We start from the raw sequence: 15000 nt of genomic DNA, 5'->3' as shown, positions 1-15000 counted from the left end.
GAGGTCGGATTCGGATTCAGCGCAGCAAAAACCTTCGGGTATACTAGGTCTGGTCTCTGGTTCCGGACCTTTGTCAAATTTTGTCGGCCTGTGTAATTCAATTATTATTCTGGTGATTGGCCACAATTTATAAATATTTCTTGGTACAGTTTTGATCTTATGAGTTATATGAGAAATTTTTTTATTTCCGCATGCAAAAGAATGTGAAAATGTACCATAAATCATTTAAACTATTTACAGATGTGGCAAACATTCTTGGAAGAGATCTGTTAATGGCATACGAAAAATGTTATTTTGTTTTATTTGGGCTTAAAAAGAATCCCACTCCATAAGGACAAATCACCTATTTAAGTTATACAGAGTAAAAAAACCAAATGTAATCTTTATTTTTTTCTGAAAAATATGATTATAATTTAAAAGTACAGATTATAGCAGAGAATTACAAGCAGATTATTATCGATAATAAAATAATATAAATTAAACTAATTTTTGGTTTGATTTCCATTATTTTATTACCATACAATTTCGAAGATTTAAAAATTTAAATTTTGATAAAATGCTTATTAATCTTCTGTTCGTACAAATAATCATTACTATAGTTTTTATCTCGTAAATTATATACGTTTCGTGCTTGTCCTTGTGAGATATTTGTATTTCATAAATCAGATTAAGAAATCAAACTCGTTTAAAAATTTTGCACACATCTTTTCGATGCTGTCTAATAGAAAAAACAAATTCTTTTAAGTCATGTAGATAAAAAAAAATTCCATCATATTAACGCGTGTAAAGCTAATATAAATAAATTAAATGAATATATTTTTAATCTTTTTTTATTGATCTAGATAAAATGATTAGAAATATATAGTTTTCAAGAAACAAGACCCCAAAAAATTGACTTTTGACATTTTTGATAAAGTTCAGTTTTAAACTTTCTTATTTTATTTTAAATTCTTACCAGATTTCAGGATTTAAAAAATGTCGTGTAATTATGTTCTGTGATTTTTAAGACATGTAAAGTTTTCAATAAATTTCTGAGTACGTAGATTATATATTTGAGACTTTAAAGATTTCAAGCGATTTGAGGGTGCTTAAAGTGAATCGAAGCATTCTAAAGGATTTTATAAGATTTTAAAAGGTTTGAGAGTATTTTGAACATCTAAATTAATTTAAGAATGATTCAAACACTTTAAATGACTCTCTGAGATTTGAAATATATGTTAGATTATTCTAATATTATACTTACTAATCAGATTGACGGTAACAACCAATGATATGACCAGAGTAGGAAGGAACTTCATTTTTGATAAATTCGAAAATCTTATTACTGTGTTGACGACGAATTTTCTTAAGAGTGTATCTTATTAAATTTCGTTTATTTTAGTAAAATTTATATTAAAGTCTGTGATCCTTATCTCATTTATTGTTCATGCCTCGAGCTTGTACTCGTGATATGTTCATTAGTGTACTTAACTAAATTTGCTTATCGCAAACGTTATTTCTTTTAAAAAAAAGAGATTTTTTTCCTTCAAAATTCATGAAAATCAATACAGAATATTTTCAATAATATAAATCATGATATTGACGTGAGAAGAATTTTATTGTAAGTGAAATTCTTATCATAAATATCGAAGCGTTGTATCTTAAACAATACCAATTTTTTTCCGTTAGTTAAAAAAATATATTTTTCCTCGTCAAAAATATGAAAAAATGTTTAATTATTGCATTTCTTAGAGTTTTCATTAATAATAACATTTAACTAGGAAGTTAGCGTATAAATTAGAATTTTTGATTTTCTACCACATCTTTTGGTCATTTATGAGGCAGTCAGTGATACAATTTTTAAAGTGTTTTAAAGAAAAACCTTTCCAATCACATTAAACTTTATTTTTGTTCCTTTCTTTATTTAAAGAGGAACCTTATTTACATGAAACGTTTTCGTTTAATCAGAGGTTTTCAAATTTTGGCTTAATTTTGTTTCTAAACTAGTCGAAGAAATATTTTTTTAACATTGTTAGTGACTTGAATAGGGTTAAATTTTGTATTTGAATATTACATTCGGAACGAAAGTGAGAAATTTCTAAAATTTATCTTTTTTGAAGTTTTAAGCTTGAAATGTTTTATTTTTATGGTTCTTGTGTCTAAAAACCTTTAGTTCTTGATAGTTCATTTTGAATCAGTTTATTTCTAAAGCTCTTTTAAAATTATTGGGTTTTTATGGTTTTGTTGCGCTTGGCACTATAGTTATAGTAATGTGTTCATTCTTTAAACTCAAAGTAATAAGAAGAAAAAAATTAGAATTTTATAATTTAGAAAATTGCTTTCATTAAAAAAGAGATATACGTAAATTACCTTCATTTTTTATCTTTCAATTTAAATCAGTAAAATTGTAATATTTATCAATAAAAATTTGAGAGATTCCCCCAAAATTTGTATTGCTCCAATTTTAGATGAACCCCACATTTTTCCGACTTTTATTACATCCTGCCAAATTCAAAATAATTTCTACAGTTTCAGTTACTTTCTTGTATTTTCACTAAAAATTCATGTTCCGTCACTCAAGAAACCCCCACGTTCTGAACACAAATATGTATTTCAAGATACGAGAAAATCGCTTGTTATGACTTTTATGATAGTTTAATACTTTTTTCCGAGCTTCAAAATTTCAGTTATATTTTTGAATTATTGTATTTGAACCTACAATTTTTATTTTGATCATTGATAATGCCCAAAATTTGAGGAAGGTTTTTGAAATATTTAATTTGGGTACCAGATTTTTTTTTAATTTTTAAACCACCTCATAGTGTCTAAGGGTAATCCACAAATTTACTAAAATTTCGAAAACTAAAAATAATTTTTTAATGTAGGAATTTTGACTTTAAATTTACATGAAAATTCAGCAATTACATAAACTTTGCATAATTTGTGTTAAAATTTGGATTTTTAAAATTGTGATCCACTAATCGTATAGCACAGTTCATTAAAATGTAAATGTAAATATAAATCAGTGTAAGGATGTAAAAATTATAAACATCTTAATTTAATAAATATAAAGCAAACGCTTTTTTAAAGTGGGATCAGATGGGTTCCTTTTAACCGATTTATATTGTATGTAGATAATTTGGAGATAAGAATATTCAAGTGTCCATAATGAATGTTGATCGTGAATTTGCAAAGAATTATTGGACTTTATCAGTCTATTTCATCAACTTAATTTACGCTTTAAAGTACTTTTTATATTGTCCTAGTTATACAACTGGTTCTTAAATTAAAGGTATATTATTATATTAAAGGTGTCATGTCGAAGTTGAACATAAAATAAAATTAGACTCAATAAAATCAAATTGCTCAATCTTCAAGAATATTGACGAAAGGAAGGTGAACTTTATTATGCTAATCCATTTATGGAGTTTTACTTCTTCACTGATTTACCCTTAAGTCAATCGGGCTTAAACAAACAACTCTTAAAATCACTGAAAAAACTTTTCAACGGAAAAAATAGAAAGAAAAACAATATTTTCATTCTGCATTTTTGATATTGTTCTTAATGTAATTCTTAGTTATTATTCCAGAAAGTACCTTATAATTAAAATATTGCTATAATATTATTTATTAGTTTGTATTTACTATTTATATTGATACTGAGAAGTTTTGGAGAAATTAATATCGTACTTTTAAAATTACAGCTCGAAGTAATTGTTTATAAAATATCTTGGTTCACTCCAGTTTTATAAAACTGCCCTGCTTTGGAGACAAAATAGTGGCAGCGGTGGGAGATAAGCGTTAGCCATATTGGAGCAGACCTGCCTGAATACATTTTTTGAATTATTGAATTTAACATTTACATTTTCAAATAAATCTTATTAACAAATGGACATTAGACCAAAAAATAGCTTCAAAATCTGTTGGTTCCTAGTAGAATAAAAATATGGAGAAGGAAAAGAAAATATTAAAAGGGTTGTTTTGGTTGACACTCGTTTTTATTTCTCTTGAATGTTATTGTTGCTCTTGCTGTGTTGGTCAAAAGAAATAAGACTTCATTTTCATTTTAAAATAATTAAGATCATATTTGTTATTAAATCAATAATGCATAAAGGATTGCGGTTTACGTGGGTTTTTCGCGTTTTATTTGAAAATATTTTCTAATTGGACACATGGAACTCACTGGGATGTCATCGAGTTCATCTTGAGTTAATGCGGTAACTATTCCCGTTTCTTTGTTTATTTTTGCGCGTTTGAAAGTATTTTTATAACGGATATACATTCCAGCAAGTGAATTAGAAGTCTCCAAAATTGCAAATACGTCACCATTGGATGTTGATACAACAATTTGTTCTTGAATTGGCAGAGGATCATATATACTGTTTCCTCTTCTCAATTTCATTCTTGTATCGACAGGAAAAGTGTATCTTCTGAGTTCGAATATCCGTTTCGAAGATGTTTTGGGAATCAGCCGAATAAATGGTAGTTGATCAAGTTTATGTCCAGGTCCGTGATGAGAAGGAAGCCATTTAGGTGGAACCATAAACCTGGCAGCATGAGGAGGCTTTGAAGAAGAAGCCTTTTCTGAAGAACAATTTCCGGGAGGAGGAGACCTGGACTTAGACCTGACAGGAAGAGGAGATCTGGACCTGGACCTCACGGGAGGAAGAGGCCCCTCAGGTTTATCAGAACTTCCGGTAGGAGGAACACTGGGACTAGAACCACTATTAGATAAAGATTGGGACTGTGAACTTAACTCTGTAACGATAAACAGACAATTACATTTTATTAAAGTCCGTAATTCAAGAAGAACTGCACATTCCGGAAAGTTTGTTAGAATTTGGAATTAAATACTCTGATTAATTGAAAAAATAAATAATTCAATTTAATGTTATCATTTCCTAGGTGGAAAGGTTAACGCCCAAATGAAGAAAGCCATAAATATCAAAACCAATGTATATTTACTCGTCAATCGAAGTTAATAATTGTTTACAACTTTGAAAAAATATTGTATTCTGGTAACACAGACATAAGTTTCAGTTTTTTGAGGTTGTAATGGCACTGGTGTCTCAGTCAAAAAGTAAAGTAAGACTAGTAAAACTAAGTGCACAGCCAATAAGTCCTGTAAGATAGGAACCTAAAGAACATGAATGTTTGAAGGCACAATAAAATTTAGGACTCAATATTAGAACTTGGCACCTATCTCATTACTATCAGGAGGGTAATTTAAATACCACCGAAAAAGCTCTAGTGAATGGAGTATGAACAGTAATCAATAAATGTTAATGCCTATGCAACTTCATTTTCAGTTTAATTAAATCGACGAATAAAAAGGCCTGAATTCTAAATGATTTTAAAAGTTAAAAAATTGTTCAAAAGAACACTGTTCTGAACAACGAACGGTGGGAGAAAATTCACTTTTTCCATTAAAAATTTCTAAATACTTAAATTTTTAAACTAAAGTGCATTTAATTCTGAAGAGTCTCCAGCTATAATCTTTTGTATACTCTATTTTTTACTTACAAACGTTCTGTTCGTAATATTTAAAAGTGAATTGACAATTTCATAAATTCTATTGTTGAATACATATTTAAACAATCGTTTGTTCACAAAAAATGAAAAAGTTTGAAATATAATACTGATAAGAAAAAATGAAAATAAGATACATGAAATTAATTATTACAAAATTGTACTAGTTCATTTAATTGTTTAAATATCATTCTGTTGATTGGCCACAATATATGAATACTTCTTAGTATAGTTTTGATCTTTTGAGTTATAAGAGAATCTTTTTGTTCCCGCATGTACAAGAATATAAAAATATGTCATACATTATTTAAACCATTTACAAATCTTGCAAACATTCCTCGAAGAGGAAAAAACCAAATGTGATTTTTATTTATTTTTATAAAATATGTTTGAAATTTAAAAGTACAGAGTATAACAAGGAATTACAAGCAGAATATTATCGATCATAAAATAACAGAAATAAAATTTAATATTAGTTTTATTGTCATCATTATCTTGCTATACATCGTCTAAGCATTTTAAATTTTAATGTGGATAAATTGCTTATCAATCTTGTTTTCGTTAAAATAATCATCACTATAGTTCTTATCTCGTGAATTACATACGCTTCGTGCTTGTCCTTGTGAGATATTTGTATTTTATAAATCAGACTATGGAATAAAATCTGGTTCAAAATCTTGCGCACATCTTTGCAATGCTGTCTAAGAGAATAAACCAATTCTTTTGAGTCATGTAGATAAGAAAATAATTCCATGATATTAACGCGTGTAAGGCTGATACGTAAAAATTAAATTAACATATTTAAAATTTTTTTTTATTTGCCTGGATAAAATAAATAGAAATATTTATTTTTTAAGAAATTAGACCCCAAAAAACTTTCTTTTGCCATTTTTGATCAAGTTTAGTTTTAAACTTTCTTATTGTATTTTAAATTGTTGCCAGATTTCAGGATGTTAACGTAATGAGAAAATTTATCAAATCAAATTTATAGCTTAAAAGGTGTTGTGATTTTTAAAATTTGAAAAGATTTAAACAGATTTCTAAGTATATCGAGAGGTTTTAAATTTGGTATTTTGAAGACTTCAAGCGATTTGTTGGTACTCAAAGTAAATCGAAGCATTTTAAAGGATTTTAGAGTATTTTGCAAATTTAAATTGATTTCAGAAAAATTAAAAAACATCTTTTGATTCTCTGAGATTTAAAAGTGTTATGATAAATTTAAATCACGATTTATTGCTCAGTGCGTCTATGCAATTGTTATTTGCGTAATTCTAGCAAATGTTTCTAAATAAATTTTACATTGTTCTATTATTATATTTACCAGTCGAATTAAGGATAACAGCCAATAATAGGACCAGAGTAGATAGTATCTTCATTTTTGTTGAATTCAAAAAGCTTATTACTGCCTCAACGAAAAAATTAATTAAATGTGTAACTAACTGGATTTCTGTAGTTTTATTACAACCTGTATTGTAAGCTGCCTTTCTTATCTCATTTATTATCTACGGCTCGAGCTTGTCCTCGTGATATGTTCATTTATGTGTTTAACGAAATTTTGTTATCACAAAAATTCTTGGCACGGAAAAATAAAGGTATTTTTTTCATTTAACATCTATGAAAATAAATACAGAATATTTTCATAATATCAATCGTGATATGAACGTGAGAAACTCCTTATTGTAATTCAAATTCTTATTATAAATTTGTAGGTATGCGTTACCTTTAAAACAATACCAATTTTTTTCCGTTACTTACAAAAAAAATATTCATCCTCATCAAAATTATTAAAAAATGTTTAATTATTGCATTTCTTAAAATTTTAAATAATAAGACCATTTACCTGAAAAGTAAGCGTATAAATTAGAATTTTTTCTTATCTACCACCTCTTCTGGTAATCGAAAATTAAGTCAGAAACAAAATTATCTCAAAGAAAATTCTTCAATTTTTCATTAAACCGCTTTGAAATGCGTTCTATTTTAAAAAGGTTTTTTTCTTTCTTTTTCGATTTAAAGAGAAAACTTATGTATATGAAAGCTTTGTATTTGATCAGAAGTTTGTAAATTTTGTTTAAATTTTGTTTCCAATCAAGGAGAAGAAATATTTTTTTACATTGTTAGTAGGTTGAATAAAGTAAAATTTTTTTTTAATATCACATTCGGGATGAAGCTGAGAAATTTGCGATTTTAATCTTACTTTGAAGTTGTAAACTTCTAATGTTTAATTTGTATGATTCTTATGTTCTAATTCCTATGGTGTTTAATGGTTAATTTCATATCAGTTTAATTCCAAGACTTCTTTAAAATGATCAAATTTTTAAAGGTGTGTAGCCCCAGAGATTATAGTCATAATATTGTATTCATTTTTCAAACTAAATGTAATAAGAAGAAAAAATTAGAATTTTATCATTAAAAACAGAAACTTTCATTCATAAAAGAGATATACGCAAATTACCTTCCTTTTTCAATTTTGGACTTTAAATCAGTAAAATTGTAACATTCATCAGTAAAAATCTGACACATTTGATTTATTGAGACATTTTTAGCCATTTTGATTTTTGCCCTATTGAGAAAATAAATAAATCTTAGGTGGAAAAACCCTAACACGATTTTAAGAATGAGATTTAAATAAAATTTTCAGGTACTGTAAATTTGATTAATTCTATCGTTTTCTAGACACATTTTAACAAGATTTATATCAAATTTAAAATCATCGTTAGTTCACCTTTCTTAGAGTCACAACAAGCGCCAGGGTATAAACCTAAATGAAGCATTTTTGCTAGCAACATATTATTAAGCTTCAAATCAGTTGCAACAGTGCTTAAAAATTGATTTATTTTCAATAAGCTCCATGATTCATAAACATTAACATGGTTTTCTTATGTTATTTCACAAGAAGTTTTTTTTTAGATTAGTCTCAAATAATTTGTGCGTATTTTTTCTGATTAAAGTGAAGATACAATTTATTTAACAGATCAGAAACTTAAATAATGTTTATTTTGTACATCAGCAACTTCATCAGCAGCAATAATGCAATTCCTTGAATTGTTACAAGTATCGTTTGGTTGAATTACGAGTACCACCTTAACAGGACGACTTCGTCCGTGTGACAAAGATTGAAAATGTTAATTTCTTAGTGAGCTTTTATTACTACTTGAATCTTTTCGTTTAATTATACCTTTTAATAGAGTAGACATTAATTTATTATTCTCTTTTGATAAAAGGTTTGACATAGCATTGATTGTTGACCAATGTGATTGTATTTTATGTATTAAAGGTGCATCGTTGGAATTCACTGACTAACCATAAAAATCAATCGGGCTCAAACTTTGGGAAAGTGTCATCCCAGTATGGATGGAAGTCTCAAACAAAAAATGTAGTTGTTGTTAAACGCTTATTTACTGAGTTAAGTTTAGGCAATGCACTCTTGCACGCAAAAAAAATTCAATGCAAGAAATGTAAAGGTAAAAAATATTTTTAATCTGCAGTGTCGATATGGTTCTTAATGGACTTCTTAATTATGGTTTCTTCAAATACAGTATCATTAAAACATGGACATATGGTTATTTATTAGCTTATAATTTCTATTTATGTTGGTGCCTAAAAGCTATCCAAGGAATAAATACCGCACCTTCAGAATTGTAGCTCGAAGTAATTATTTCTAAACCTTAGAAGACCGGGCTGCTATGGGACTAAAAAAGTGGCAGCGGCGGGAAATAAGCTTTGACTATGTTGGCTATGTTTTAAGTAAATTTATTTGAAGAACAGAAATTGCACTAAAAATTGGCTACAAAACCTGTTCGTTTCTATCAGCATCAAAAATATAGTGTAGGAATAAGGAAACAGTAAGAGGGCAGTTTCTATACCATGTCAGTTTCTAATCAGTCGTTGGAAAGGTGTTTGGAAATATAATTTTTATGTCTCTGCTTTGTTTGTTTACATGGGGTTTGCGCGTTTTATTTGAAAATATTTTCTGACTGAAGACTGGGAACTCACTGGAGTGTCATCGACTTCATCTTGAGTTAATGCGGTGATAATACTCTTTTCTGTGTTTATTTTTGCCCGTTTGGTACCTGTTTTCAACTGGATGTACATTCCAGCAAGGGTGTTAGAAGCCTCCAAGATTTCAAATACGTCACAATTGGATGTTGATAAAACAATTTGTTCTCGAGTTGGCAAAGGCTCATAGATACTCTTTCCTGTTCTCAATTTCATTCTTGTATCGACAGGGAAAGTGTATCCTCTAAGTTTGAATATTCGTTTTAAAGCTGTTTTGGGAATCAGCTGAATAACTGGAAGTTGATCAAGTTAATATTCAGGACCGTGATGAGAAGAAAGCCATTTCGGTGGAACCATCAACCTGCTAGGAAGAAGAGGCTTCCTTGAAGAGGATGCTTTAGAAGAATAATGTCCGGGGGGAGGAGACCTGGACCTGGACATCCCCTTAGGTGGAGACCTGTCAGGTGCATCAGCATGTCCGGTAGAAGGAACACCGTGAATAGAGCCACTTTCAGCTAATGATTTCGACTGTGAATTTAACTCTGCAACGATAAACAGAAAATTACTTTTTTTAAAGTCCGTAAGGCAAGATGGACACTATGTTCTGGAAATTTCGTCAGAATTTTGAAATCAGTAATTTGATCAATGGTTTTGAAATTTTTTAAAAGCCAGGAGTTCGAACCTAAAGTTTCAACCCGAGAAAAAGTATAAATCCATTGTACCGGTCTGCTTTACATTTTAAATGTAACAGTTCTTTTTTTAAGAGTAATCAAAACATTTCAATGCATTGGCTACATCATTTTCAGTCTAATAAAATACTGTTCATAATAACACTATGCTTTGCAGCAAACAGTAGGTCTTTAATTGACGACATTGTGTACTAAACAAAACTTTTTAAGCCGAATCAACAAAATTATCGAAAGCATTACTCTTTTATATTTCATATTTTATGAAGAATTAAAACCAAGAACAAAAGAACAATTCCTTAAATTCTATTTTTGAAACTTGGCGAAGCTCGGAATCTTTCTGTAAATAGAAAAATAGACAAAAAATGCGAATTTCATGCCAAAAGTTAAAAAACTACCTAATTAGTCAATTTCTTAAATTTCACAACAAATTTGTGTTCTGTGATACAAATTTATCAATTTCGTACAATTTTAAAAAGTTGGGTATGCTCTTTTTTAATTTTGAAACGAAATTGGTATCCTACCTTAAAAAATGTAAAAAAAGTTGCAAAACTAAGGACTCTTTTTTTATTAACGAAAATCTTACTTCGTGATTTAAAAAACCTTATACAACTGACTTTCATAAGGATCTAGTAATTCAATTAAATATTCTTTGAATAATTTTTCTATTGACCTAGACCATATGAATGTCTTTTTGTAAGTATTTCAAACTAAAATAAAACAAAACTTCTTTTAAACTGTGTATCTTTTAAATAAATTTAGCACTCCAAAAATATAATTTCTTCCACTTTTAACTAAGTATCAGTATCAAGCCTTTTTCTTATTTTAGATTTTCACCGGATTTCAAGATTTCAAAGATGTTGAAGATTTTAGGTAGCTCAAAATGAATCTAAATGAATGTAGTTGGTTTTCAATAAAATTGGGAAAACATGTGCAACGCTTTAGTGCATTTCAAAACCTTTCATCGGATTTTCGCAATAGACCAAATTCACCTAAAGTCTCAATATAAAAGATTGTTTCATTATTGGAATCTGCTGCTGTGGATCCAATTTATAACATAAAATTTATTATGATTTTCATGTTATGAAAAGATGTTGATACATTACAACGCGTTTTTCAAGATTTTGAATCATAATTTTTAAATATTTAAAACTATTTCAGAGAATTAAATGTATATCACATAATTTCAAACTTTCTTATAGTACTGTACAAATTAAAAAGGATTTCAAAATAGTGCAAATATTGAAAAAAAATTCTAGTCATTTAAAGGTATATTATAATTATATATTTAAATGTATATTCGAGTGCGAAGCACGAGATGCGTGGTGAGAATGTGTTCGTTAAAGCCTAAGTTGCTTTAACAAAAGAAAATTCACAATCATAAAATTACTGTTGTCGAAGATTTAATCATTAGTTTAAAAAAATCCGAGCACAAGAATCGAGCGCGTAGCGCGAGATAAATATATTATCGAGTGCAAAGCACGAAAAAATTTATTATCAACAATCAGTCAAATTCTTAATATAAGTAAATTTATTATAATGACATACTACTAATGATACTATTTCCTTTCTTTCAGAAATTATTGTCAAATAACAAAATTACACATTTATTTTCAAGATCTGGAAAATAAAACTGTTTTTAAATTGTGCATTCAAACATTCAGTTTTTATTTAAAATGATAACAGTTTTCATGATAAATTGAATTTTTAACAGTTATCTTTAGTAAATAATTTTTATTTGTTTTCCATAACTTTTTAATGGATTCCTCAAAGCTACAAACAACACAGTTGTTTAAAGAATAAATTTTACGAATGAGTAAAAGGGGCAGCTGAAATGGTTCCCGAGAATGATCCAGGGCTTCCCTACATTTACAACTTTAATACAAGTTTTGAAATTTAAATAAAAGCTTTAAATTTTCGCAATTTGACCTTGAATGATATTTTTTCAAATGAAAAACTTAACCTTTTACTGAATTTCATCAAGAAAAGTTCCATAACACTTTTCGATCAAGTCAAAATTTGAAGAACCATGGCACTTTTAAGAAAATCCACGATTTTGCCATTTTTCAATTTTGATAGTTCTGATGAGAGATATGGTTCAAGCCAAAATTCGGAAAAAAACACCACTTTAAAGAAAATCCAAAATTTTGTAATTCCACAATGTTGACAGTTCTAAGAGTTCTGATCGGAATTCTGGACTTCTTCATGGCAGCTCTGCAAAATAGATTTAGAAAACTTTTCAAAGTAATTATTTATGAACTTTATAAGACCGCGCTGCTATGGGACTAGAAAAGTGGCAGAAGCGGAAGATAAGCAGCGGCCATTCTGGCCATGTTTTAAGTAAATTTATTCAACGAATGAAAATTATACAAAAAATTGGCTTCAAAACCTGTTCATTCATATCAGCTTTAAAAATGTAAAATATAAATAAGAAAAGAGTAAGAGGAGTGTTTTATTTTGACTTTGCTTTTTATTCCTCTGGTATGTTGTTGATGCTTCTGACATGTCAGTTTCTAATCAGCCGTTGGGAAGACATTTAGAATTGTTATTTTGCTTGCTGTGAGTTTGTGTGTTATGATTTTACTACATACAATTTTTCAAACGAAAGTAGATTTCATTTATATCTCAAAGGAATTACGTTTACATTTATTATTAAATTAACGATACATGCAGAATCAGGTTTTACATGGGTTTTTCGCGTTTTATTTGAAAATATTTTCTGATTGGAAATAGGCAACTCACGGGAGTGTCACCGAGTTCATCTTGAGTTAATACAGTAACTATTCCCGTTTCTGTGTTTATTTTTGCCCGTTTGGTAGTTTTGAAATGGATGTACATTCCAGCAAGAGTGTTAGAAGTCTCCAAGATTGCAAATACGTCGCCATTGGATGTTGATAGGACAATTTGTTCTTGAGTTGGCAGAGACTCATAGATACTCCTTCCTCTCCTTAATTTCATTCTTGTATCGACAGGGAAAGTGTATCTTCTGAGTTCGAATATTCGTTTCGAAGCTGTTTTGGGAATCAGCCGAATAAATGGAAGTTGATCAAGATTATGTCCAGGCCCGTGATGAGAAGGAAGCCATTTAGGTGGAACCATCAACCTGGTAGCAGGAACAGGCTTTGATGAAGAGGATGCTTTGAAAGAACAATGTCCAAGGGGAGGAGACCTGGACCTGGACCTCACCGTAGGAGGAGACCTCTCAGGTGCATCGGAAATTCCGGTAGAAGAAACACCGGGAATAGAGCCACTATTAGCTGAAGATTCGGTCTGTAAACTTAACCCTGCAATGAAGAGAATTACAATTTTCTAAAGTCCGGAAGGCTAGATAAACTGCACATTGTGGATATTTTGTCAGAATTTCGAAATCAGTAATCTAATTGATGTAATTTAAAATTGTTAATCAGATTGGAGTTCAAACCCAAAGTTGCAACCATAGAAAATGTATGATGCCATTTTCCCGGTCTAGTATACTTTTTAAATGTGACAGTTTTTTTCTTTAACAGTAATCGACACATTTTAATGCTTTTGCAACATTATTTTCAGTGTAATCGAATCGAAGAATGGAAAAGCCTGAATGCTGAATGATTTTGAAAAGCTCAAAATATTGTTCATTATAACACTGTGCTGAGCAGCAAACAGTGGGAGAAAATTAAATTTCTCCTTTCAAAATTTCTAAAGCCTCAAATTTTGGTAAGATTTTTCTTGAACTAAATCGAATTTGATTTTGAAGATTCTTCAGCTCGAATTCTTCAGCCTAAATTTATTCCTACAAATGTGTAGAATATGCTGGTGAAGTGATTTTTCAATATTCGAAGTTATTGTTTAAATCGTTCTTGAACTTTCAAACGCGTTTTTCTCGAGACCACGTTTTTCGAATTGGCCGGCATGATATCTCAAAAACAGTTTGACAGATTGCTCTGAAATTTGTAGGGTAGATTGAGAAAAAACATGAAATTAAAAAAAAAGTTTAAAACCGTGTCTATTACTCAATTTTAAATATTTTAAAAATATTCTAGTTCAGCCGATGGCCACAACTTCACAGATTAAAATGCCGTTTGGTTTTTACATTCTCATCAAGAGAAGGTATTAGATTTGTGTAAAATTTGAACCCCCCCCCCCCCGTTTTTGTTAAATGTTAACATTTTGAGACCACCTGAATCCGAAAAACAGGTATTTACGAATGTGTCTGTCTGTTGTGTTTGTCTGTAGATTTTTAGTTTGTTAGCATGATAACTTTTGAAAGAATTGACAGAATGGATTGGCCTTTGGTATACTCTTTAAGTTTCCTCAAATAAAGGTCAAGTTCGTTAGCCAACCATTTTGGGTGAAAATTAAAAAAGTGAGCATATTTTGCAAATTTTTGAGACAACTTTTTTTAAAATTCAAAAATTGTCTGTACGGATATTTATAGCATGCAATCAGACGAACAATTTATTCTAATGCCTTTTACATGAAACCAAAATCTACCAAAGTTATAGCTTTTACAAAATTTCAAAAAAAAAACACGTAAATCAGCATTTTAAGCCAAATAACGCATTATATGAAAAAAAGTCAAAAGCAGAAAAGATACGAAAAAAATGAATAAACTAAAATTGCTCTAAATGTTTTTGAAAATGACACAACGTACAAATTCAAATTAACAGACAAAAAATGTTCGCCTGAAACAATCTATTAATTTATTATTAATCATTTTCCGATAGGACGAGTAGATTTTCTTTTTATTGTAAAAAAAAAGATTGAAAATAAAAAATTAAATTTTTGGAAAAAGGACAGAAAAAAACGAAAGAGGACACCGGATACTATATAG

At 29.2% G+C, this 15000-nt stretch overlaps 1 protein-coding gene across 1 annotated transcript in view; it reads right to left on the bottom strand.

The window, feature by feature from the left end:
* The window catches only part of LOC117170032 (serine/arginine repetitive matrix protein 1-like), a 58253-nt gene extending 48533 nt beyond the window's left edge, over positions 1–9720 (bottom strand). Inside the window, exons 1-2 of the mRNA XM_033356549.1 lie at positions 9579–9720; positions 4360–4737 (exon numbers count right to left, since the gene is read on the bottom strand). Of these exons, the coding sequence (XP_033212440.1) occupies positions 4360–4737; positions 9579–9720 (520 nt within the window). The remainder of the gene's footprint in view (positions 1–4359; positions 4738–9578) is intronic.
* Between the last annotated feature and the right edge of the window lie 5280 nt (positions 9721–15000).

The sequence above is a fragment of the Belonocnema kinseyi genome, chromosome 3, assembly GCF_010883055.1.
Source record: "Belonocnema kinseyi isolate 2016_QV_RU_SX_M_011 chromosome 3, B_treatae_v1, whole genome shotgun sequence".
NCBI classification, from domain to species: Eukaryota; Metazoa; Arthropoda; class Insecta; order Hymenoptera; family Cynipidae; genus Belonocnema; species Belonocnema kinseyi.
The sequence above is the reverse complement of the archived record's forward strand: the minus strand, read 5'-3'. Positions and strand labels throughout refer to the sequence as shown.